Consider the following 27607-nt stretch of genomic DNA (forward strand, 5'->3'; position numbering starts at 1 on the left):
TTGACCCATCATTAACGGCTGTGCCTTCAGCTGCCTAGGCCCCACACTCTGGATTTCTCTTCACTAAACCCCTCCACCGCTGTCTTTTCCTTTAAGACCCTTAAAACCCACCTCTTTAACCATGCCCTCCTAATATCTCCTTTGACTTGGCGTCAATTTTTTTTTACTTCACCTCTTTGAAGCTGATATGCTTTTGTATGTTAAAGATGATACATAAATGTTGTTGGCATTGCTGGTTGCCATCCTGCAACAGACATATTTGAACTTTGAAACATCACAATCGTCTGCTACAGTGCCAGTGTGTGTCCATTTAAACTTAAATGCCCTGAAACTTCTGTGTTGGCAGAGGGTGCAAATTCGAATTAAGCCCAGGGAGGTCACATAATATGGGTTGGGACTCCGCCCTGTTTAGATCAAACTTTTAAATTCCGGTTAGGGTGCGGTGGGTGAATCTTCAGAACACACATCTTCCCCCGCCCCACCACGTCCATGTTCATGAAGGCCCCAAACCTTCAACAGAATTAGGTAACTGATCTCACAATGGGATTGGTTACCTTCTCTAGCCACAGAACATTTGTCTGATTAAGCTCCTGTGAAGTGCCTTGGTAAGTATTCCGATGATAAAGGTGCTATATAAATGCATGTTGTGTTGCAGTTGTTGGTTGCGTGATCTCATCCACAGCATGCTATAGATTGGTGCAGGACTGTTTAATCAGAATTGTTATGGTTATCATTATACACAGCAGCAAAAAATGTCTGGCACACAGTGGATATAATTTATCTTCATGATTCGTGAAGGAATAATCTACCAACCTTCAGCAGTCATGACAATTACAATTCTTCCTCTTGGTAACTCGTGAGTTTGCACTCATGCTTCTGAGGCGCTTTGACTAGCATTTCTTCTTTAAATTCAGGCAGCTTGAAAAAGGGAATCATGTTCCAATCTTTGTCACATGCTGCTTATTGTACTCCCTTCAGACTTGGGCTTCTTGCTGTTTCAGAAGTTGAGTGTTCGTCACTACTCCAGTTGTTGGAAGTGAGGCAGCAGTTTTCTTTTTCTCCTCCTTTTAATCTTACTCCTCTTCTTCTCAATTGCTTTGTTTTTACACCTCCCCCACCCTACCCTCGGGTTTTAGTACCAATGTTGAATGGGATTGGTCCTGCCAAATCTGAAAGGCTGAAAAAAAAATCTTCAGGCCTGCTCTAACTCACCCAATGGGCTAGTTGAATTTACATGGCAATTGAGGCTGCAATTAAAGCCTAAAGTATGGAGTGCATTGCTCTACTGCTAGCGAAATCAGGCCCTAACCTTGTTTTCACCTCCATCCTGCCATGAGAAAAGAACCAGGGGGGAGATGAGGAGAAATTTATTTACGCAGTGAGTTGTTATGATCTGGAATGCACGGCCTGAAAGGGCAGTGGAAGCAAATTCACTAGTAACTTTCAAAAGGGAATTGGATAAATACTTGAAAAGGAAAAAGTTACAGTGCTATGGGGAAAGAGGAGGGGAGTGGGACTAACTGGGCAACTCTTTCCAATAAGTCGGCACAGGCACGACGAGCCAAATGGCGGTCTCCTCCTGTGCGGTATCATTCTATGATACGAGATTACAAATTATGAATATATTGAATAAACATTATACAAAGATGAAGAATTCCAAATTGATGACAACTTTAATAATAAACTATAAACAATAAAAGGAGAAAGAGAAAGACAATAAAATGGAAGCAGCTGCTGTCATCACACACCTGTGGAAGAGAGAAAGCAGATTTTTAGTGTACAGGAAGAAACTTCATTTTAAAATTACCTCAAAGTATCTGTACCAACATTTCAGTTCTGTGTACTAAACTGTTTGAACTAAAACCAAAATTAACCCTAAATATGACTCTATGACTACATCTTGCCAATAAGGAAAGTAATAATACCCACACTAAACCACTGGACTCTTTCTATAAACGACACTGGTCAGATATATATTGGTAAGGCCCATGATGATGTTACAGGTAGGTTATGTTACATAGTGCTACTATTTAAGAGGGAATTGTATTCATTTTACAGCAGACATCAAGATATGTTGGGAAGACCTAGCGTGTTAACCAATGAAACTTAAGTTTTCCAATTAATACATGAAACATAATACAACATAATTAAAACTTTTCTGTGGTTAAAAATGTAAATACTTGTGATAGTATAAATTTTCCACCCAAAGTACACAGAGTGACAGGTGACTACTAGTCTAGGCAGCATCTGCGGAGAGAGAAACAGAGTTAATGTTTCAGGTCAATGATCTTTTGCCAGTTCTGACGAAGGGTCACAGACCTGAAACATTTAACTCTGTTTCTCTCTCCGCAGATGCTGCCTGACCTGCTGAGTATTTCCAGCATTTTCTGTTTTTATTTCATATTTCCAGCATCCGCAGGATTTTGCTTTTGACTACTAGTCTACTTCCCTCTATCAAATAAGTCCTCTTATCTCACTTAGATTACACTTTCCCATTAAAAGAGTTCTACCCCTCTCTCTCTAAATAAACCAGTAAAGTTTTAAGATCAAATGCACCTGTAGGTCTTTATTTTGGTCTGGTTTAGAATGTCATTAATATGACCTAAAGTATGAAAGTATTTGGATCCATAATATTAATAATTTAAAAACAGAACGAATACATCCTTTATATCTAACGAGGCCGCTGGGGATGGAATCATTCTCTGTTCTATTCATTTAATATTATCGCCATGTGAGGTATAGCACGGTCGCTGCACAGTAAAGCTTCCATTATTCTGCCGCAAACCATACCTGAGCCCTATCTCAGAAAGGTGCCCTCTACTGCTCTCGCCTTATGGCCTGTTTAAATGAGACGGCCAGTTAGGGACAGGTTTGTGTTGTGAGGCCATGTCCACTGGCAACAGGGTTAAGATGGCCTAACCTCATTTCACGTTGATGTCTATAGGCAGCAGAGTAAGGACACTTTCATCCCATCAGTCAGAGGCAGATGCAAACTTAGGACCCAGTACTTAAGCACATTTGAATGATTTTAGAAAAAACATTCAAACCCCTTGTATAATGCCATCTGTTAGCTGGTAACAACATATAATCTACTTGTCATCTGGTTAGTTTATACTTAGAAATTGGACACTCCATAGTGGGACCCTCCCTTCATAAGAAACTGTTGGTACTTTCTGCTGAGTTGTGTCCCTTGCCAATAGAGATGAGTACTCTCCATTGAACAGTGTAGTAGGATTTGCACTCTCACCTCTGACCTATGACACAGCAAAGCTAGAATAATGATCTTGTGTGGCAATTCAAAAGACACATTGGGGACATACAGAGGAGGAGACTGTACACCACATTATCTGTGGAAGTATGGAGAAAAGCAGAGATTACCACAATACAGTATAATTTTCAGATTCTCTTAATTGAAGCCAGTCTATTGCCTTCCAGATCACATACAGTTCTGCGCTTAAAATCTGTAAGAGCTTCCATTGAAAAACTAAGCCCTTAAGAGAAGATTTAATGTCCAGGATTGTTTCATGGACAATAATAACCAATCCCTTCCCATATTGAATATCTAGTACTGTAGGCTAAGCATACGTCCTATTTTCCAGGGACAGTCCCCGGATCACATATCATGGGGTCTCGGAGACCAGGTATAAAGTTCCAATCCATATTCCATTAATTGGCTTAGATCGCAAGTTGCTGATGCTAACAGACCTTGGGTTAGGATTTATTCACCAATGAGGCAGGAGCCTTGCGAACAGCCCCTTTCCAAACCTCCACATTCAAACAGGACAAACTGGTGAATAAGGAATCTGAGCACATATATAACTGAGGTGCCTGGGCTTTAATATCCAGCTCGCCAGGGTTCCGGGTTACACGTCATCCATCAGAACCACAGAGTGGACAGCACTGTTCTATAACTCAGTGCATCAGAGCTTCCAATCACGACACCACCATGCCAGCCATCTAAGTGATGCCCCAGTCAATGGCCTGCCTGCTCCAGGTGAGCCATCCTTCCAGCTTTTTCCTCTCTGCCACGTTTATACACACACATGAATAAGTAACAGATATGAGTGAAGAATTATCTTTGATCGCTGCATATTCTGTATGTGCAGGAGTCAACAGTGAGAAATGAGGAGAATGAAAGGGGAGAAGAGAGACAGAAAGGGTGAGAAGAAAGTGAGATTAGGCTGGATATCTCTTTTTTGGCCGCCACAGACACGATGGGCCGAATGGCCACCTTCTGCGCCATAAATTTCTATGATTTATGATTAGGTACAGTGTCCCTAGGCAAACAACGTCCCCGGTTCGGGAATCTCGTCCCCGAAAGGAGCCATATTAATTGGTCCGTTGGTCAGCAGGAGTTGGATTTTAACTTTATTTTGGATAAACTGGAAAAATTCAATCTTTGTTTTTTTTTTTAAAAACACGAATGTACAGAAATCCTGGGGGAGCTTCTCATCTTGTTTACGCCTGGCTTGTGCTCAGGAACAGATTCCAGGAGCCGGTTGAACGTAGGCGACGATGGCGACCCCGCCTTTCCTCAATGCAGCGCAGCGGAGAAAAGGCCCCATCGATAGCTCGGGCTGCACTGCACTCTGGGGGATTGAGCCACCTGAGCCAGTGTTTCGGCCAATAGTGACTGGCCAGAGGGCGAGACCGTTAAAATGCACGGGAGAAGCCGAGGGCGCAGTGAGAGCTGCTGGGCGAGTGGATTTACTTTACTTTACCTCAGAGCTCAGTATGGTGCATCGTGAATGAATTCGGCAAGCTCTAAATTCTCCCACCAGAAAGAGGGTTTTTGAAACTTTGAGACAGAAGGTGTTTTACATCTTATATGGAAAATCTCAGTCTGTTTGGAACAGATTTAAAATTGAGAAATTAAAGGTTATGGTATTCGGAGACGGGTTACTTTGCTGTGCTCCCACCCTGTGTGTCCCCGGATTCGGTTTAGAAAATATGGTCACCCTATAGCACTGAGACCTAGAAAGATGAATAGCTAGCACACCTGGTTTAACAGAACTGCTCCATGATGGGTTTGTCACTTTTGCGTTCCACCAATATGTTGGTTCCTAAGGTGAATTCTTGTGGATATGGCGCTGCCTCCTCTGGTGGGAATTACTGGTGTTGGTGTACTTACCACATGTGTATTCACCATATCTCTACTAATGGGGTTAATTCACTCAGAGTTAGCAGTAATCCATGGGTTAAATGTGGGTTACCAAGGAGTAAATTTGCAGTAAAGTACTAGGAATTAACATTAGTCCATTACTCTCCTGAGTACAATCTTATAATTGTTAGTTAAGTAGCCAGCTTGATTTGTTTACTTTCATTTCAAAAAAATGTCAAAGCAGCTGAAGGAGCAGGCAAACATCACATGGTCAGTGGAGGTGCACATAGCTTATGGTTACTGGCAACAGGTGGCCTACAGCAGCACAGGTACAGCATCATTTGCTGGATGTGTTGGGAGAATGAGGAGCACGAACAGAGTAGACACAGCCTGGGGGTGGTCTGAAGGCCTGGGAGGCAGACCTTCAGGACTTGGTACTACCCAAGGCTCTGCGAGAAGCACATGCCTGTCCGAGAGCTTGCCTTCACCAAAGACCAACGGTGAGGAAGCTGCACCTGAGCAAGGGAACCATCTCTGACCTGCAAACAGATCTGCAGCTAATGAGCAACAAACACATGTTGCCCTCTGTGGAGGAAGTGAAAGCTTAGCCTTGCATTAAACCTCTACAGGTACCAGTTGGAGACATCGGTAGAAGTTCAGAGGTAACAGAAGCCCTATTTCAGTACAACTCTTCACGCATACATTTCAGCACCCACCTGCACCAATAGTTAGAAAGGCGGACAAATATATTGTAGGTGAGTGCCACTGAGCTCAGTGCAAGACAGCCCTAACTGTACAATATTTATTCATGCACGCTGCCACAATAATGTGTCTTTTGTAAGCTAAAAGGGCTACTCCTCATTAAACGTGCAGATGGCATGCGACCACAGTTGTAAAATTATGTAAGTGTTTGTTTTGCTGGCGGTGTCCAGAACACACACACCTTGAAGGGATCAGGTGTTCCAACATTATTAGAGTTAATACAGATTGCAAAGGTAAGCTCCTGGCAGAGATGGTCTACCTACTCAAACCTTGTCTGCTAACAGCCTTGGAGAGCGGTGACGGTGGCATAGTGGCTAAGTTACAGAACTAATAATCCAGAGGCCTAGACTAATGATCCAGGGACGTGAGTTCAAATCCCCCCATGATAGTGGGGGAATTTAAATAAATCTGGAATAAAAAGCAAATATCAGTAATAGTGACCATGAAATTACTGGATTGTTATAAAAACCCAACTGGTTCACTAATGTCCTTTAGTGAAAGGAAACCTACTGTCCTTACCTGGTCTGGCCTATATGTGATTCCAGACCCACAGCAATGGGTCTGAAATGGCCTAGCAAGCCACTCAGTTGTCAAGAAGGTGGCTCACCACCACCTTCTCAAGTGGCAATTAGGGATGGGCAATAAATACTGGCCTTGCCAGTGATGCCCACATCCTGTGAATGAATAAAAAGAGAACCCCGGTTGTTTTCAGGAAAAAAACACTTTTAATGAGGCATGTGAGAGAAATATAAGAGAGCATACTTTTTGGATTATTAAAGCGGCATTTCAGAGCTCATTGGCGATGCTTTGCAGTGTGAGCCTGAATGAGCAAGCAGAATAATGGTGGTAAGTTGCAGGCTGCATAATACCGCCACTCCAAGCATGCTCGGAGAAGATAAGTAGCTGTTAGATAGGCTCCACAAAGAAGATGAGAAGGACACTGAGCCTCCTACAGGGGCCAGGTTTCAGCAGAAACCTCAGCTGAAAAGGATGAGGGGGGGATTCTCCTCTTTGATGTAGATGTTATGTTTATTATAATTTGTTCTCAGGATGTGCATGACCCTGACAAGGCTGCATTTAGTGACCATCCATAAAGGTGTAGTGAGCCACTTTTGTGTCTTGATTGTTTTTACAGTTGAGTAGTTGCACATCAACCACATAGTTTGGACTAGAGTCACACATAATCCAGACCAGGCTGGGATTCCCTGAGGGACATTAGTGAAACAATTGGGTTTTTATGGAAATCTGACATCTTTCATGGTCATTTTGTTCTGGTGGTAGCCCACAGATTTATTGAACTCAGTTTCATAATTTACCATGGGGAGGATTTGAACTCATAACCTTTGGATTGCTAATCATAAGAACATAAATGTAACCCTGCTATTCGAGAAAGGAGGGAGAGAGAAAACAGGGAGCTATAGACCAGTTAGCCTGACATCAGCAGTAGGGAAAATGCTAGAATCTATTATTAGGGACATGGTAACAGGGCACTTAGAAAATCATAATATGATTGGGCAGAGTCAACATGGATTTATGAAAGGGAAATCGTGTTTGGCAAATCTGTTAGACTTTTTTGAAGTTGTAACTAGCAGGGTAGATAAGGGGGAACCAGTGGATGTGGTGTATTTGGATTTTCAGAAGGCATTCGATAAGGTACCACACAAGAGGTTATTACACAAAACTAGAACTCATGGGATTGGTGGTAATACATTAGCATGGATTGAGGATTGGGTAATGGACAGAAAACAGAGTAGGAATAAATGGGTCATTTTTGGGTTAGCAGGCTGTTACTAGTGGGGTACCGCCAGGATCAGTGCTTGGGCCTCAGCTATTTACGTTCTATATCAATGACTTAGATGAGGGGACCGAGTGTAATGTATCCACGTTTGCTGATGATACAAAGCTCAATGAGAAAGTAAGTTGTAAGGAGGGGCTGCAAAGGGGATATAGACAGGTTAGGTGAGTGGGCAAGAACATGGCAGATGGATTATAATGTGGAGAAATGTGAAGTTATCCACTTGGGTAGGAAAAATAGAAAAGCAAAATATTTTTAAAATGGTAAGAGATTGGTAAATGTTGGTATTCAGAGGGACCTGGGTGTCCTTGTACATGAATCACAGAAATTTAACATGTAGGTACAGCAAGCAATTATGAAAGCAAATGGTGTGTTAGTCTTGATTACAAAAGGATTGGAGTATAAGAGTGAAGAAGTCTTACTGCAATTATATAGGGCCTTGGTGAGACCACACCTGGAGTACTGTATACAGCTTTGGTCTCCTTACCCAATGAAGGATAGACTTGCCTTAGAGGGAGTGCAACAAAGGTCTACTACATTGATTCCTGAATTGGGGGATTGTCCTATGAGGAGAGGTTGAGTAGACTAGGCCTATATTCCCTAGAGTTTAGAAGAATGAGAGGTGATCTCATTGAAACGTTTAAAATTCTTAAGGGGCTTGACAGGGTAGATGCAGGGAGGATGTTTCCCCTGACTGGGGAGTCTAGAACTAGGGGTCACAGTCTCAGAATAAGGGATCGGCCATTTAGGACTGAGATGAGGAGAAATTTCTTCACTCAAAGGGTTGTAAATCTTTGGAATGTTCTACCCCAGAGGGCTGTGGATGAATGCTCAGTTGTTGAGTATATTCAAGATAGAGATGGATAGATTTTTGGATACTAAGGTAACCAAGGGATATGGGGATAGTGTGGGAAGGTGGAGTTGAGGTAGAAGATCAGTTCTGATCTTACTGAATGGCGGAGCAGGCTCGAAGGGCCGAATGGCCTACTCCTATTTCTTACGTTTTTATGTTTTAAACACTGCGAGAGGTCAAAGTCAGAGTCAGAACTTGAGTTGAATGCAGGAAACTGAGAAATAAATTCAAAAGTGACATCACTGCCGTGGAGGGAGCGGATTGGTGAGTAACAGGTAAGTGTTAGTTTGTTTTATTAAATGGTTCATTTTTTCCACTGTTGAAATTCACTTGATGGTAGTTTCCATTGTGTTTTAGATTTATAGATATAATTTCCAGTGTTTTTAGTTATTATTTTAGTACCTCAGTCTTTCAGACGTCAGTTTCTTAGAGTTTTATAGGTCAATATCTCGGGCGATTTTCAGCAAAGCTTTCAAATGCTAAAGCAGTGACCAAGATGGGGTCTTAAGCTGAAATGCTGGTTTAGCCCGTGTTTAGCGCAAGGTGCCATTTTGGTAAAGAGGTTGAAGCCAGCGCTAGGAACGGTCGCCTGGAGGCTCGTTAAGAGGCTGACTGCCACTTAAAATGCCTGCTGGAGCTCTTTAAGGAGGCTGCATGGCATTTTGGTGGCTAGTGTTTGTTCTAACGCCCTCTCCTAACAGCCACCAGCTGTTTGGGAGTAAACAAGGTATTGATGTAGATTTCAAGCGCTACTTAAAGGGATGCTCACCATATTATGTTCTCGGGCCCAATGTGGATGACCTCACATTGAACTCTATTTGCCATAGTTTTGCCCACTCACTTAATCTGTCTATGTCCCTTTGCAACTTCCTGCACCCATCTGCACGACTGATTGTCCCTCCTAATATAGTGTCATCTGCAAACTTGGATATACAACTCTCCATTCATCCATCATTAATAAATATGGTGAAAAGTTGAGGCCCCAGAATAGATCCCTGGGAAATATCCCACCAATCAGAGTACCTACACTTCATCCCCACTCTCTGTCTATTGCCTCCAATTCTGTGGGCTCTCATTTTTACTAATAATCTCTCATGAAACCTTATTGAATGCCTTTTGGAAGTCCATATAGACAACATCCATAGACACTCCGCTATCTACCTTATTAAAAAAATTCCTCAAAAAATTCAACTAGATTAATCAGACATGACTTACCCTTAACAAGGCCTTCTGCTGGCTCTCTCTGATCAGCTCATATTTGTTCAAGTGCTCAGCCACTCTATCACTGATGACAGATTCTACTAGCTTCCTCACAACTGACGTTAAACTGACAGGCCTGTAGTTAACTGGTTTCTTTCTCCCATCCTTCTTAAATAATGGAGTGTCATTAGCAAATTTCCAATCTAATGGCATAATTCCTGAATCAAGGAAGCTTTGACAGATTATGACTAACAGTTCTGTAATTCCTTCACCTACTTATTATAATAGCCTGGGGTGGAAACCATCAGGTTCTGGAGATTTATCTGTTTTAATCCCATTATTTTCTCCATTACAATTTTGTTACATAACATAAGAACATAAAATGCAGGTCATTCGGCCCCTTGAGCCTGCTCCGCCATTCAATAAGATCATGGCTGATCTGATCTTGGCCTCAACTCCACTTCCCTGCCCGCTCCCCATAACCCTTGACTCCCAATTTTGTTACTTATATTAAATCGAAGACGTTTTTTCCCTTGATTAATTTTCCTTCTATCACTGGTGTTTTATCCTCTTCCTGTACTGTGAAAACAGATATAAAATACTTGTTTAATAAATCTTCCATTAACTTGTTGTCTATTACAACAACAACATGTATTTATATAACACCTTTAATGTAGTAAAACATCCCAAGGCACTTCACAGGAGTGTTATATGACAAAAAAATTGACACTGAGCCATATAAGAAATTAAGACAGATGACCAAAAGCTTGGTCAAAGAGGTAGGTTTTAAGGAGTGTCTTAAAGGAGGAAAGAGAGGTAGAGAGGGGGAGGGCTTAGGGCCTAGGCTGCTGAAGGCACGGCCACTGATGGTTGAGCGATTATAATCAGGGATGCTCAAGAGGGAAGAATTTGAAGAGTGCAGATATGACGGGGGGGAGGGGGGTGCGGTGGGGGGCTGAAGGAGTTTACAGAGATAGGGAGGGGCGAGGCCATGGAGGGATTTGAAAACAAGGATGATAATTTTGAAATCGAGGCGTTGCTTAACCGGGAGCCAATGTAGGTCAGCGAGCACAGGGGTGATGGGTGAACGGGACTTGGTGCCAGTTAGGACACGGGCAGCCGAGTTTTGGATGATCTCAAGTTTAGGTAGGGTAAAATGTAGGAGGCCAGCCACGAGTGCGTTGGAATAGTCAAGTCTAGAGGTAACAAAGACATGGACGAGGGTTTCAGCAGCAGATGAACTGAGGCAGGGCGGAGACGGGCAATGCTAGAGGTGGAAATAGGCGGTCTTTGTTATGCCATGGATATGTGGTCGGAAGGTCATTTCAGGGTCAAATATGACACCAAGGTTACGAACAGTCTGGTTCAGCCTCAGACAAATCCTATGGAGAGGAATGGGATCGGTGGCTAGGGAATGGAGTTTGTGGCGGGGCCTGAAGACAATGGCTTTGGTCTTCCCAATATTTAAATTGGAGAAAATTTCTGCTCATCCAATACTGGATGTCGGACAAGCAGTGTGACAATTTAGAGACCATGGAGGGGTCAAGAGAAGAGGTAGTGAGGTAGAGCTGGGTGTCATCAGTATACATGTGGAAACTGATGCTGTGTTTTCAGATGATTTCACCAAGGGGCAGCATGTAGATGAGAAATAGGAGGGGGCCAAGGATAGATCCTTGGGGGACCCCAGACGTAACAATGCGGGAGCGGGAAGAGAAGCCATTGTAGGTGATTTTCTGGCTATGATTAGATAGATACGAATGGAACCAGGCGAGTGCAGTCCCACCCAGTTGGATGATGGTGGAGAGGCGTTACAGGAGGATGGATTGATCACTTGGTCAAAGGCTGCAGACAGGTCGAGAAGGACAGACAAGAGAAGGACCCGATAATGCTTTATGTGGTCCAGCCAGATCTAGCGGTGAATGGTTAAACCAGTTTTGCTATATCCGTTCAAGTCTGCGTCCCTTGGACTTGAGGGAGCAAAGATGTGGGCCATACTAGGGAGACCGGCCAGAGTGAGAGAGGGTTGTGGCTTTAATAGGTTTTAATTACAGCATCACCTGTGTCTGTCTTTAATGGGCCCACAGCTCTTAATATTGTATTTGCACACATTTGTTGCTTTCTATAATTCTCCCGGTCCGCTGGATTACCACTTTTCTTGGCATTTGTGTAAGCCACTTCCTTTAGTTTTATGCTCCATCTTACCTTACATGTTGACCCATATTCTTGACTATACAAGCAATATATTTACTGTTTAGGCATATCTATCGATCTTGTATTGTACTAAATACTTATTTGAATGCCTCCCACTGTTTTCTTGTAGTTTTACCTGTTTAACATGTTCAGCTTGTGTCTCATTCCTCGCAGTCAGCCTTACTTAGGTTTCAAACTTCGCTTTGTGTGTGATCTTGCTCCTTCTCGAACTTAATGTCAAACTCTATAATGTTATGGTCACTGTTTGCAAGATGCTCCCTTACTGTCAAATTATGGATTAATTCTGGCTTGTTTCTCATTACTAAATCTAGTACGGCCTGTTCTCTGGATGGTTCTAAAACAAATTCTAAAACAAATTCTAAAACAAACTGTCCTGGACACACTCTAGAAATTCACTGCTTTTATCAGTTGAGCTGCTTTGCATCTCCCAGTCTATATGAAAATGAACATCTCCCATTATAACCACTTTGCCATTGCTACATACTTCTCTGATCTCTGTATTTGTGCATTCTGCTACTACTGTACATCACTGCTGTCAGGAGGTCTGTAGATAACTCCCACCAGAGTCTTGTATCCTTTACTGCTTCTTAATGCTAACCAAAGTGTTTCCACTGCTTGCTCACCCATACCGATCCTTTCTTTCAATTGCTGTAATATTGTCCTGTAGAAATACTGCTATTCCTCATCCATTCCTTATTTTTCTGTCCTTTTTAAAGATCTTATAGCCTGGAATATTTAGCTCTCATTCATACCTAGCTTATAGCCAGGTGTCTGTAATGGCTACTGCATCGCATCCTTGGAGCTGAATTCATGCTTCTAATTTGCTTGTTTTATTCCTTATGCTACGTGTATTTGTGTAGAGACTCTAACTTGGTTAACATTCCCCACTCTGCCCATATGCGCCGATGGGGTTTTTCCTCACAGTTTTTAACTTATCACATGTTTTCTCATTTTTCAGCATTCCTGTTTTATTTATTAATTCTTATACTAATATCAGAACTTGGATTATTTATACCTCCATTTGCACTCTGAGCTTTGCTCTCATCCTTACTCTTTTCTCATCTTTAGGTTGTTAGCAGTCTTACCCACCACAGGGTCCCTTTGTGTGATCTCATTAAATGGACTCTGGTAATGTGCTGTTTCCCCAATTGTCATCCTCAGTGTCCTCTATAGCTTTAGCCACCGATCACTCAGTACCACGCACTGCTGTCAACTTCAGCATGTTGCTTTTGTGCTTCATCTTCCTCCCCATGAGCACTGGGCTTAGTGCGCCCTGTCTGATTTGCTTTCTGATCCTGTAAACTTATGTTATGAGGGACTGAAACACTTTGGATGGTGTGATCAGCTAAATTTATACAGTATGCATTCAATAACTTAAGGCTGTAGTGAGATTATGTAAGCGACAATAAGAAAGAAGTCTACCTCACTTCCTCAGATGCTATTCTAACATATTAATGTGAAGGAACTGCAACCCTTCCCATTCAAACTTCAGCAATCTTTGGGGCCAAACCCTCGTGAAAATTGATCAAAACAAGGTTTGTCACGCTGGTCCAGGAGAAATTTTATCCTGTGCGTAACACATTGGTCTCAACAGTACAGCTCAAACTAAACTTCTGCAGTTCTTGGGAACCAACGATTACAATAAGTTATTATGCAAAAAACACCAATAAACAGAAAATGTTGCTTTTGTGTTTCATCTTCCTCCCCATAAGCACTGAGCTTAGTGCGTCCTGTCTGATTTGCATAAAAACATTAAAATGCTTGGGAAATGTATTTGGGCAGACCATTTTGTGAAACTTGACCAATGGAAACATTAATCCTTAATAAACAAGCTCACCAGAACCAACTTAAAGAAAAGCAAGATACTGCAGATGTGGGAACTCTTTCATCAATGACCTTTCATCAAATGTTCATCTCCAGCATCTTCCAGTTCTGACGAAAGGTCATCAACCTGAAATGTTGACTCCGTTCCTCTCTCCACAGATGCTGCCTGACCTGCTGACTGTTTCCCGCAATTTCTGTTTTTATTTCACTAGAACCAACTGTTAGATTGATTCATTGCCAAAGTTTCTTAGCAACCCAATTAAACTTTCTGTCTTTGGAGGCTCAGCAGTTTCAGTCCTTAAAACTTCCAATAACAACTGAAGTACTTTCTTATGGATTCATGAAATGTAACAATACACAGGATGCTCCTTACAGAGAATTTCAGCTGACTACTACTGAAATGCTTGTGACATTCAAAGAACATAAGTACAAATTCCTGTTTCAACATGAATTTGTCCCAAGCCTTGTCAAAGCACATTCATCAACATCTACACAGTACGTAAAAGAAAATATACTTGAACAAATCTTTCAATTAGAGAAAAAAATCCGAATTCCAGTGACTTGGAGCAATCACCAACCTGCGCCCATCAGATAAAGACACGCAGCTAGCTCATAATTCATCGCGGTCTAGAATAATTAAGTCCTCTCTTGTGGCAAACTCACATACATTGCTGAATTTCAGCGCTTCAATGAGATGCTGATAGCAGTTCTTTACTTCCTCGTAGTTGGCGACAAGATTTCCACCGTGAGGAAACGGCAGTGGCTTTTCATTCAGAAACAACTGGAGCTTGTACTTTTCTCCTAGGCTCTGCGTGTCATTGCACTGGTACAGCACAAGAATGAGGTTGGCGGCAAAGGGCGAAATCTGTCCGCTTCTGAATTTGCGATCTTTTTGTTCTTCAAAATTATTTGCTAACAAGGGGTACTCGTCCTTAAAATACCCCATGAGAGTCAGGATTGGCAGGAGAGTCTCTGCATGCCCAAAGCGCAAGACAGCAGTATGAGATATGGGCTGGTTCCTGTGTGCAGAAGAAACAGAAAATATTAATAAAAGTCCTAAAAATAGCTAATATATATGTACAAATGTATGTTGAAATGTTTAAGTGTCCTAATCCAAATTGTACACTCTCGGGAGCCGCAAGCCTACATTTCGTTGTACTGCACTTGTGCACTAACAATGACAATAAAAGTTGATTTGATTGATTTGATTGATTGATTTTTCAGAGAATTTGGCACTGAACAGCATTCTACAGAGTGTGCTTCCATGCTGTTCTACAAATCAATTAATTAGTGGTGAATTTACATTCAACAGCGACTCCAGGCTCCAGGAATTCTAGAGTGAATGTGCCCTGCGGTATTTTGTGCTTATTTCTCACATTACCTTTTTAAAAAATATCTCCTACTTTTTAAACATGATCCAACCCCTATTCTGTAGATTGTGTTGCTTTTGCTTTGTGTCACTGAAGTATGTTTTGAGAAAATTAACAATTTTTTTTCTTCACTCAAATTTTAAAATCCTCATAATTTTTCTTTAGTAAAAAAAAATTAAATCGTTCTGGTCAATAACCAACCACCTGTAATATTCAACAGAGTAAAACAGCTTTCTACAGAAGCGCAGATACCTACAAAACTGCAGTATCCTATATATTTTATTCATTGAGTACTAATCAAATTAATGAATCCTGGAATTAAATCATGAAGGAATGAGTGTTGCTCAGAAGATTTTTCAAAGAAAAATAAGATGCATTATTTTTTTTAAATTCTCAGGATGTGGGCATCTTATGCGTGGCTGCCAACCGTCCACATTTTATGTGAAGGTTCAGTGTTTCCAGCGCCTGCTCGCGCTGTTCACTTGGTGGATACCGAAAGAGCCAATTTTGGGGCTGGCTAGATCTCCTCATAATCCACCGCGATCCAATGCTTCTGTGCGTGCGCAGTTTCTCCCACCGAAATCATTTGTTTCTGCAGGCCCCAGTACCCGCGGGAGCTGCCTATCCAGCCAGGTGCAGAGATCTTCCGCAACCAGTTGTACTTCAACTGTGTCCAAGAGAGCAATTGTTTTACAAAGTGTCGCAAATGTCACAGGAGAAATCATCAATAACGGAACCTCACTGAAGATGAGGTGGGCTTCTTTAATAATTAAATTATATTTAGATCTAATGATTCAAAAAATTACCCTGGGTTACATGAGCTGGTACCATCATTGCTCTACCCAAACTAGGAACAGGAGAGACGGGTGACTATGTGCTGCAGTACTCTGCAATCCTGGTACGATAACAGTACCGATTCTCGGCTCAACATTAATTTTATTTATATGTGTTTTTGGGTACTTTTGCTTTGTGTTCCTCAAGATGAGCAGGGATATTAACGCGCTGCATGGGAAGACTTTTCTCATTTTGAGCAGGCAGCCTCCTTGCATCCTCCTCACAACTTACATTCCCACCCAACTTTGTATCACCAGAAAACTTGGATATATTACATTTGGTCCCTTCATCCAAATCATTGATGTAGATTGTGAATAGCTGAGGGCCAAGCACTGATCCTTATGGTACCCCATTAATTTCTCCAGTACTTTTTTTTTTACTAATACTAATTTCTTTCAGTTCCTCATTGTCGCTAGACCCTTGGTTCTCCACTATTTCCGGGAAGTTTTTTGCGTCTTCTTCCGTGAAGACAGACACAATGGGCTCGAATTTATCAATGGAGACGTGATGGAGGCGGGACTCCTACTTTTTGGGTTGTAGTCCCGCCTCCATCGACTTGTGGCCAACCCACGCTACTTTCCCTTGATTGGCCTTGTTAAGCCCGCCCAGCGGGCTCAGCAGGCCAATTAAGGGACACCTGGTTACTGGTGACGTCAGCGATTGACATTTCATCTGTCAAGAGCTTTTGACAGATGAAAAATCAGCATTTGACAGCTCTGTGAAGCTGTTAATCACCGACAATCTGTCTTCTAACTTGAGTCCTTCTATTCAGACTTAGTTAGAGAGCTCTCCAGACCAGAAAGCAGAATGCTGCAGCTTTTGACAGTTCAGTGGCCATTCTGCTTTCTGTGCCGGTGAACTGAGGGGCTCCCGAGAACTGAAGGAAGGAAGCCTGCAGGAGAAAGTAAAGGTAAGTAAAACTTATTAAAACACTTTACACTTACCTCACACACTTACCTCTGCACACATGCACCCATCATTCACCTGCACAACGGACATTTCGACCCCTCCAACCCCTTCAGACCGACGGCGTGGTTCATGGCCATCGGGAAGCCCACACTTCAGGGCTAAAAATAGGGATTAGGCAAAATACTGCCTGTTAACTACCTGTTAACAGGCAGTTAATTGGCACTAATCCCCTTCCCGCCTCGGGGAGGCGGCTCCCAGCACAGGTCGGATACCAGCCTCCTGGGACATTGGCACGGAGGCGGGTTAGTGGCGGGATGGGTTCCTGTCCCCCGATTCTGCAATTTTCCCACCACTCCCGCCTCCACGGGGCTTGGAAATCCGAGCCCAAAGTATTTGTTTAATTTCTCTGCCATTTCCTTATTCCCCATTATAATCTCTCCTGTCTCAGCCTGTAAGGGACCCACATTTACTTTTGCTAATCTTTCCCTTTTTACATACCTATTGAAGCTTTTACAGTCTGTTTTGATGTCTCTCGCTAGTTTACTCTCATATTCTATTTTCCCTTTCTTTATCAATTTTTTGGTCCTCTTTTGCTGAATTCTAAAATCCTCCCAGAGTCACCAGGCTTGGATATTACATAATAGCAGCTTGCAGTTAGATAGTACCTTTAATGTAGAAAAAGTCTCAAGTTGCTTACTGAGGAGAAAAGAAGCAGACAGCCTTTGTGTGAGAGGGTTAGGAGAAAACTGAAAACTTGGTCAAAGAGATGAGTTTTGAGAAAGCTTGTAAAGGCATAAAGAGAAGTAGATAGGCAGAAAAGTTGGGGGAACAGGTTTGAGAAAGTGGAGCCAAGACAGCTGAAGGCTCTGCCACCAAGCGTGGAGAGGGAGGACGATGTTAGAGGATTGGAGGGCATGGAGTCACAGTTGGAGCAGGAAGCAAGGACATTTGAAACTTGAATTCATGCACAGCAACTGGTAAACAATCCTGAGACTCTGGCATCTTACAACGCAAGGAAGGCAGAAATGTCCTGCCAGATTTGGGAAGGGATAAGAAGGGTCCTTGGAGCACAAGGCTAAGGAACTGGACTTCTGTCCTGAGCTCGGAGAACATTAGGGAGCTATGATGATGAATACTGGGATGGTGCAAAGCACCTGGCTTTTTTTTCCTTTTTCTCTTATTCTGTTTTCCCTCTTTTTCTGTTTTCTACTGGGAGGGCTAATGAAAAAGGGGGGTATTATAAGGCTTCATTGCAATATCTGTACCTTATGATGTTGATGTTTACATGCTGGGCTGGATGTCGGCTTATGTTCCTACTGTTGAATTGTTTCTTATTGTAGTATGCGATTCCTTATATCCATTGTTTATTAAAAGCAGCAAGTGGGCACAACATTCAGCAGGTATTGCTCCCACAGGTGGTCCTGTAAAGGGTCATGTTAAGTAACTCATTAAATGCAGTGGGACTCAACTGACGTTACTGTGGCAACCTCACTATACTCAGCTTGTACGTTCACATTATCCAACTTGGAAATCTAAGTTAATCAACCTGAAGCTTTGCCAAATTCCTTCCCCTCAAAATCATGACCAGTCTCCAAGCAATGAAGCAATAAAGCACTCAATTGAAAGAATACTACTGGTTAAAAGTCACTTTGTGATAAGATGTTGCCATTCAGAGGAAACACTCTGATTGCCCAATTAAGCAATAAACAACCCCTGAATACAGGAACGGTAGCATAGTGGTAATGTTACTGGTGTGGTGACACGCCACCATTGGACATAATCCGCTCACGGCGGCACGGACAGTTTACGCAGGCGCACTGCCGGCAGCAGCCGCCCCCAGCCGGGGGCCCTTTCCTCCGGCAACTTGTTTCCCGCAGGGACAGGCTGCCGGGAGCACTTCCTGTCTGGGGAGTATTTAAGTGGACAACCGCTGCGCGTACCAGGCGAATTCCTCCCGGAGGCTGCCACGCCTTGGTCGGCCGAACAGCAGCGGCTCAACTCTTTCTCTTCCGCTCAACAGTTCGCCCCACTTCCGGTCAACCGACACGGCGAACTCGCACCTCACGTCCCGACAAACTTACAGCAGGCACGCTTCGTCTTCGTGCGACACGACGCGCACCGCGGACCCCTGCGACCCCCGTACGACGGACCGTATGAGGTACTACAAACCGGGGACAAGGTCTTCAAGCTGCGACTCGGCGACAGGGTCGAAACAGTCTCCATCGACCGACTCAAACCAGCACACACAGAACCAGGGGAACAGGTCCCCGTGGCCCGACCTCCAACTAGAGGCCGTCCCGCCAGCAAGCCAGCACAGCCGGCGGCGAGCTGCCCGGCCCCACCAACTAGACCGGCGGCCACTCAGAGCCGCTCCGGCAGAACCATAAGACCACCGTCACGACTCGTCCACTCCTCCTAAGCGGATTCTGGGGGGAGCTCTGTGGCGACACGCCACCATTGGACATAATCCGCTCACGGCGGCACGGACAGTTTACGCAGGCGCACTGCTGGCAGCAGCCGCCCCCAGCCGGGGGCCCTTTCCTCCGGCAACTTGTTTCCCGCAGGGACAGGCTGCTGGGAGCACTTCCTGTCTGGGGAGTATTTAAGTGGTTGCGCGGGCTTTTCAAGCTCTCTTTTTGCCATGATGTAAATTAAAGCAGTTGTGTTCCATCAACTCTGGTCTCGACTCCCGCGTTTGCCGCGGTATCTCAACAGTGGACTAGTAATCCAGAGGCCTGGACTAATGATCCAGAGATGTGAATTCAAATCCCACCACAGCAGCTGGGGAATTTAAATTCAGCTAATTAAATAAATCTGGAATAAAAAGCTAGTATCAGTAATGGTAACCATGAAACTATCGGATTGTCGTAAAAACCCATCTGGTTCACTGATGCCCTTTAAGGAAGGAAATCTGCCGTCCTTACCTGGTCTGGCCTATATGTGATTCCAGACCCACAACAATGTGGTTGACTCTTAACTGCCCTCTGAAATGGCCTAGCAAGACACATAGTTGTAATAAACCGCTACGAAACACAATAATAAGAATAAAACCGGACGGACCACCCGGCATCAACCTCAGCACCGGCTACGGACAGGGCAACGGCACACCCAGCCCAGTCGACCCTGCAAAGTCCTCCTCACCAACATCTGGGGACTTGTGCCAAAATTGGGAGAGCTGTCCCACAGACTAGTCAAGCAACAGCCTGACATCGTCATACTCACAGAATCATACCTTTCAGCCAATGTCCCAAACTCCTCCATCACCATCCCTGGGTATGTCCTGTTCCACCGGCAGGACAGGCCCATCAGGGGTGGTGGCACAGTGGTATACAGTCGGGAAGGAGTGGTCCTGGGAGACCTCAATATTGACTCCAGACCCCATGAAGTCTCATGGCTTCAGGTCTAGCATGGGCAAGGAAACCTCCTGCTGATTACCACCTACCGTCCTCCATCAACTGATGAATCAGTACTCCTCCATGTTGAACACCAATTGGAAGAAGCACAGAGGGTAGCAAGGGCACAGCATGTACTCTGGGTGGGGGACTTCAATGTCCATCACCAAGAGTGGCTCGGTAGCACCACTACTGACTGAGCAGGCCAAAACCTGAAGGACATAGCTGCCAGTCTGGGCCTGTGACAGGTGGTGAGAGAACCAACACAAGGGAAAAACCTACTTGACCTCATCCCCAACAGTCTACCTGTCGTAGATGCATCTGTCCATGAAAGTATTGGTAGCAGTAACCACTGCACAGTCATTGTGGAGACGAAGTCCCGTCTTCACACTGAAGACACTCTCCATCGTGTTGTGTGGCACTATCACTGTGCTAAATGGGATAGATTCAGAACAGATCTAGCAGCTCAAAACTGGGCATCCATGAGGCGCTGTGGGCCAACAGCAGCAGCAGAATTGTATTCCACCACTCTACCATTACCAGCAAGCCAGGGGACCAACCCTGGTTCAATAAGGAGTGTAGAAGAGCATGCCAGGAACAGCACCAGGCGTACCTAAAAATGAGGTGCCAACTTTAGGAAGCTGCAACGCAGGACTACATGCATGCTAAAAAGCGTGCTATAGTCAGGGCTAAGAGAGCCCACAACCAACGGATCAGAGCAAAGCTCTGCAGTCCTGCCACATCCAGTTGTGAATGGTGGTGGACCATTAAACAACTAACTGGAGGAGGAGGCTCCATGAATATCCCCATCCTCAATGATGGTGGAGCCCAGCACGTGAGTGCAAAAAGCAAGGCTGAAGCGTTTGCAACTATCTTCAGCCAGAAGTGGCGAGTGGATGATCCATATCGGCCTCCTCCTGAGGTCACTACCATCACAGAAGCCAGTCTTCAGCCAATTCGATTCACTCCACGTGATGTCAAGAAACGGCTGAGCGCACTGGGTACAGCAAAGGCTATGGGCCCCAACAACATCCCGGCTGTCGTGCTGAAGACTTGTGCTCCAGAACTAGCTGCACCTCTAGCCAAGCTGTTCCGGTGCAGCTACAATACAGGCATCTATCCGACAATGTGGAAAACTGCCCAGGTATGTCCTGTCCACAAAAAGCAGGACAAATCCAATCCGGCCAATTATCGCCCCATCAGTCTACTCTCAATCATCAGCAAAGTGATGGAAGGTGTCATTGACAGTGCTATCAAGTGGCACTTACTCACCAATAACCTGCTCACTAATGCCCAGTTTGGGTTCTGCCAAGACCACTCGGCTCCCGACCTCATTACATCTTTGGTCCAAACATGGACAAAAGAGCTGAATTCCACAGGTGAGGTGAGAGTGACTGCTCCTGACATCAAGGCAGCATTTGACCGAGTGCGGCATCAAGGAGCCCTAGTAAAACTGAAGTCAATGAGAATTAGGGGGAAAATTCTCCACTGGTTGGAGTCATACCTAGCACAAAGGAAGATGGATGTGGTGGTTGAAGGTCAATCAACACAGCCCCAGGACATCGCTGCAGAAGTTCCTCAGGGCGCTGTCCTAGGCCCAACCATTTTCAGCTGCTTCATCAATGACCTTCCCTCCAACATAAGGTCAGAAATGGGGATGTTCACTGATGACTGCACAGCATTCAGTGCCATTCACAACTCCTCGGCTAATGAAGCAGTCCATGCCCGCATGTAACAAGACCTGGACGACGTTCAGGCTTGGGCTGATAAGTGGCAGGTAACATTCGTGCTGCACAAGTGCCAGGCAATGACCATCTCCAACAAGCGAGAGTCTAACCACCGCCCCTTGACATTCAACAGCATTACCATCGCTGAATCCCCCACCATCAACATCCTGGGGGGTCACCATTGACCAGTAACTTAACTGGACCAGCCACATAAATACTGTGGCAACAAGAGCAGGTCAGAGGCTAGTTATTCTGCGATGAGTGTCTCACCTCCTGACTCCCCAAAGCCTTTCCACCATCTAGGCACAAGTAAGGAGTGTGATGGAATACTCTCCACTTGCCTGGATGAGTGCAGCACCAACAACACTCAAGAAGCTCGACACCATCCAGGACAAAGCAGCCCGTTTGATTGGCATCCCATCCACCACCTTAAACATTCACTCCCTCCACCACCAGCGTACCGTGGCTGTAGTGTGTACCACCTACAAGATGCATTGCAGCAACTTGCCAAGGCTTCTTTGGCAGCACCTCCCAAACACGCAACCTCTTCCACCTAAAAGAACAAGGGCAGCAGGCGCAGGGGAACACCATCACCTGCAAGTTCCCCTCCAAGTCGACCACCAACCTGACTTAGAAGTATATCGCCGATTCTTCATCGTCACTGGATCAAAATCCTGGAACTCCCTCCCTAACAGCACTGTGGGAGTACCTTCACCACACGGACTGCAGCGGTTCAAGAAGGCGGCTCACCACCACCTTCTCAAGGGTAACTAGGGATGGGCAATAAATGCTGGCCTTGCCAGCGATGCCAACATCCCATGAACTAATTAAAAAAAGGTATTCATTGATTACTAGCTCTAACTTGTGTCCAAAGGTGAGGGTAGTAGCATTCCTACTTCACAGAGCTGTAGATGCACTGGGTTATTGATTTCTACCAACTAAAATACCTAAAATAATCAACAAGACAAAAGGGACATTCTCCTTCTCTGAGTTCAGCACCATTTTGAGCTTGTGTTACTCACCTTTTCGTTATTATGGGCTGGCCTCTAATTTGGTGAAACCCACTAATGAAAGAGCACAGGAGTTCTATGTAAGGCACAATGCTCAGATGGCCAGTGTGTGAGTGCTCACTTTCAGAGACAGACTTTATAATAGCCTTCAAGGTCACTGGGTATTCTAGAAACCCAAGGTTAGGTGCAGTTTATAAACTCTCAGTTGACAGGATAAAGGGATATTACTTGTTGGTTATATCGGCCGTGGAACACATAATACGTTAATATGACATTCCTCTGGTCTGTTATTTTGATGCAGGTATCAACCTGTTTATTTTACATGGGCTAATTGTAGTGTATGTACCTTTAAGAGAGAACTACTTTTACAGCTCCTGTATACTGTAGTACTGGCAGTGACCACACCTGTATATAAGCCCTGAGCAGGCATCTGTACTGTTAGTTATTAGACTACCCTCATCCAATAAACACCTGTTTATTGTTGATCTGCAGTCTCCGTCTATTTATTGAAGAACACCATACCTTAAGATTCACAGATTTAATAGTGGCGACGAGGTCAATTCGAACCTACCTGCAACTCTGCATTTCCTCCCAAGGATTCGCTCCTGGAGGACAGTGGAAGAAAGTCGAGGCCAGAAGCACGGGCGTCGACCACGAGCAACTGCCCAGTCATCCGGCAGAGAGTGAGCATCGCAGGGGAGGCTGTTGAGAGCTGGGCTTGGTTCTCCAGCCATGACGATCCAGCAACAGGCTGGCAACAGGTACAGCGCAGACCCTTCCCGGACAGCGGCGGCTGGAGCCGACCGATGGCACAGAAAAGGCCGAGCAGCGTCGCCGGGGTAAGAGAGAGGGTAAAGCGCACAGGGCGCAGCCGGGGGTTGAAGACCGAGCGGCGCTGACAGAAAACAAGAGAGAGAGGGTAAAGCACAGCCGGGGTTCAGGACCGAGCGGCGGCAACGAGAGAGGCGCACAGGAAAACGCGCAGAGTGCAGCCAGGGCTCAAGGGCTGAGCAGCGTCTGCGGGGGAAGAAAGGAAGCGCGGGAGACGCTAGTTTGAGCGACGGAGAAGAAGGGAGAGCGCGGGACACGCCATTTTTGAAGCCGCAGCGGAGAAGAAGGGCAAGCGCGGGAAGAAAGGGAAGCGCGGGAGACGCCATTTTGAGCCAGCGGAGAAGAAGGGAGAGCGCAGGAGACGCCATTTTAGCCAGTCTAACCACACCCAGGGATGCCGAAGAGTGGCAGTGTCACAGCGTTCGACAATGAAGTCGAAGATTGGGCGACATATGTGGAATGCATTGAGGTGTACTGCAAGGCGAATGAAGTGCCAGGTGCCAGGAAAGCACTGGTTTTGCTGAATTCCATGGGTGCAAAAACATATGGCTTACTGCGAAACCTAATAACCCCAGAGAAGCCAGTGGATAAGGATTTCGAAAACATAGTGGAAATTCTACGGGACCACTTAAACCCCACACCGCTGCTGATAGCAGAAAGATTTAAATTTCACAAAAGGAACCAGCATAAAGACGAAAGTAATGCTGAGTATTTAACGGAACTGCGCAAGCTATCGAAACACTGCCAGTTTGGAATGGGACCAGCAGATACATTAAGGGACAAGTTTGTGTGTGGGCTTCAAAGTGAAGGAACCCAGAAACGGCTTCTATCAGAAAAGGATCTTACGCTGGACAAGGCTTCCAGCATGGCAGTATCACACGAAGCAGCCGCACGGGGTGCTGCAGAGATACAACGGAGACCGCAAGAATATGGCACCAATGAAATGTCATATGGAGCAGGGAAGTGTTATCGCTGAGGCAGAACAACACACGACCAGAAGGATTGTTGGTTCAAGGACCAAGTGTGCAGACAGTGTGGAAAAGCAGGACACATAGCAAGAGTCTGCAGGTCAGGGAAGAAAACCAGCAGCAAGAAATCTCCACAAGAGAAGTACAAAAAGGTACATAAGGTGACGGAGAGTAGTTCAGACGAACAGAAAAGTGATACAGACTCCGGAAGCAAGGAGCTGGGTTGTCTGAAACTACATAATGTAATCAAAATGGAGGATCACCAGACTGTCTGGGTCACGCTCAAGATAGACGGAGTCCAAGTGAAAATGGAATTGGACACAGGATCAGCCCTAACAGTCATAAACCGAAGGGACTACAAGCAGCAATTCTCACATACACCCTTGAGAGCTACAGAGATTGTCTGGAAGTCGTCCACGGGGCAAAAAGTCTACCCCAAAGGAAAAATAAGGGTGAACGTGATATACAACGGCCAGGAAATACCAAAAATGGACCTATATGTATTGCCAGATGGAGGACCACCACAACTAGGACGTGAATGGATCCGGAAGATACAATTAGATTGGCATTCCATACAGGCACTGACGGTAGAGGCCAAAAAGGATGACAAAGTCACACCTGGACGACTGTCAAAAATGCTAACTGACGCACAAGAAGTGTTCCAGGAGGGACTCGGAACACTAAAAGGCATAACAGCGACGATTAAAATAGAGGAAAATGCAAGCCCAAAGTTTTTTATGGCCAGACCGGTGCCTTATGCGATCCGCCCAGCCGTCGAAGCAGAGCTGGAAGGTTTGGAACGTTCAGGAGTACTGTCCAAAGTGGACTGGAGCGAGTGGGCTACACCCATTGTTCCTGTAATGAAGAGGTCATTGAGTAATACGCCTGGGGAACCAAAGAAGGTTCGCATCTGTGGGGACTTTAAGGTGACAGTGAACCCAGTCCTTCACACGGTACAATATCTGCTTCCGCGGATTGAAGATATTTTCGCCTCGCTATCTGGAGGAAAACGCTTCACTAAGATTGATCTGGCCCAGGCGTACCTGCAAATGGAGGTAGAAGAAGCCTCGAAACAATACCTCACGATCAACACTCACAAAGGTCTCTACCAATACAACCGGCTGGCGTTCGGGGTAGCATCGGCTCCGGCTATTTGGCAAAGGGCAATGGATCAAGTCCTGCAAGGGATTCCAGGGACCCAGTGTTATTTGGACGACATCCTGGTCACGGGCAAAAATGACAGTGATCACCTCGCCAACCTGGAGCAGGTGCTAGATTGAAGGAATATGGGCTACGAGCTAATCGCCACAAATGCGAGTTTTTCCAGAAGCAGATCTCGTATTGTGGCCACGTTATTGATGAAGAGGGGTTACATAAGTCCCCTGAGAAGATTGAGGCAGTAGTCAAGGCTCCAGCACCGGAAAATGTGTCACAACTGAGGTCGTTCCTCGGACTGGTGAACTACTACCATAAGTTCTTACCAAATTTGTCTACAGTATTACACCCACTGAACACCCTACTGCAAACTGGAGTGCCATGGAAGTGGAGTGACGAATGTAAACGAGCTTTCCAGAAGTGCAAAGAATTGATCACATCAAAAGAGGTGTTGGCCCATTTCAACCCAGCACTACCAATTCGGTTGGCGTGTGATGCATCACCCTATGGCATTGGAGCGGTGCTGTCGCACAAATTCCCAGACGGGTTGGAGAGGCCAGTAGCCTTTGCGTCTCGGTCACTAACCTCAGCTGAGCGCAACTATGCCCAGATTGACAGGGAGGCCCTCAGCCTAGTATGGGGAGTAAAAAAGTTCAACCACTATCTGCACGGGCAGAAGTTCACCTTGCTGACTGACCACCAACCACTTGTCTCCATCTTTAATCCAAAGAAGGGCGTTCCGGTGATGACTGCGCAATGGCTACAAAGATGGTCCCTTTTTCTAGGGGCGAACCAATATGAAATGGAGTATAAGGGCACGAAACAGCATGGAAACGCTGATGGGCTATCACGCCTGCCACTGCCTACTGCGGAGGAAGCACCAGCAGTGGACCCTGTCGAAATATTTTATTCGTCGATAATTGAACGTTTGCCAGTAACTAACGCGGATATAGAGAAGGAGACCCGAAATGATCCGACACTGTCTCGGGTATATGATTTGACAGTGAAGGGATGGCCAACACATGGTGACTCACTGTTGCCAGCATTCTCATCCAGAAGAGAACAGCTGTCAGTATGCCAGGGGACAGTGATGTGTGGATCCCGAGTGGTAATTCCACCCAAGTTAAGGGAGAGAGTGCTCAATGAGCTTCACGAAGGCCATCTGGGAGGGGTGAAAATGAAAAGCCTTGCTAGGGTTATGTGTGGTGGCCGGGAATCGATCAACAAATCGAGGACCTAACAAAGAGCTGCTCAGGATGCCAGAAGGTCCAAAATGCACCACCACATGCCCCTCTACACCCATGGGAGTGGCCCTCCTCTCCATGGCAACGGGTGCATATTGATTTTGCTGGTCCATTCATGGACTCAATGTTCTTAATAGCAGTGGATGCGCACTCGAAATGGCCTGAGGTGATCAAAATGCCCTCCACCACGACAGAGAAAACGATTGCAGTCCTACGGACCATATTTGCCAGGAACGGCTTGCCAGAGCAGATTTGCTCTGATAACGGACCACAGTTTGTGTCCGAAGAGTTTTGGAAATTTATGAGAAGGAATGGGGTAAGGCATTACACATCCGCCCCGTATCATCCAGCCACAAATGGATTGGCTGAGAGGTTCGTACAAACCTTTAAAAAGGCAGTAAGGGCCATGTGCGATTACGAC

General features: G+C 45.1%; 1 protein-coding gene across 2 annotated transcripts in view; it reads right to left on the reverse strand.

The window, feature by feature from the left end:
* Positions 1–693: 693 nt before the first annotated feature.
* Positions 694–27607, reverse strand: part of minpp1b (multiple inositol-polyphosphate phosphatase 1b) — a 94104-nt gene continuing 67190 nt past the window's right edge. The window contains exons 4-5 of one of the 2 annotated variants that reach the window (XM_085994875.1): positions 14414–14765; positions 694–1748 (exon numbers count right to left, since the gene is read on the reverse strand). In XM_085994875.1, coding sequence (XP_085851001.1) covers positions 1674–1748; positions 14414–14765 — 427 coding nt within the window. In that variant the 3' untranslated portion in view covers positions 694–1673. Of the gene's footprint in view, positions 1749–14409; positions 14766–27607 lie in introns of both variants that reach the window. The other variant, XM_085994876.1, reaches the window with a different exon arrangement.

This window comes from Somniosus microcephalus, chromosome 8 (genome assembly GCF_052327205.1).
Source record: "Somniosus microcephalus isolate GS21.2 chromosome 8, FLI_Smic_1.0, whole genome shotgun sequence".
Lineage (NCBI taxonomy): Eukaryota > Metazoa > Chordata > Chondrichthyes > Squaliformes > Somniosidae > Somniosus > Somniosus microcephalus.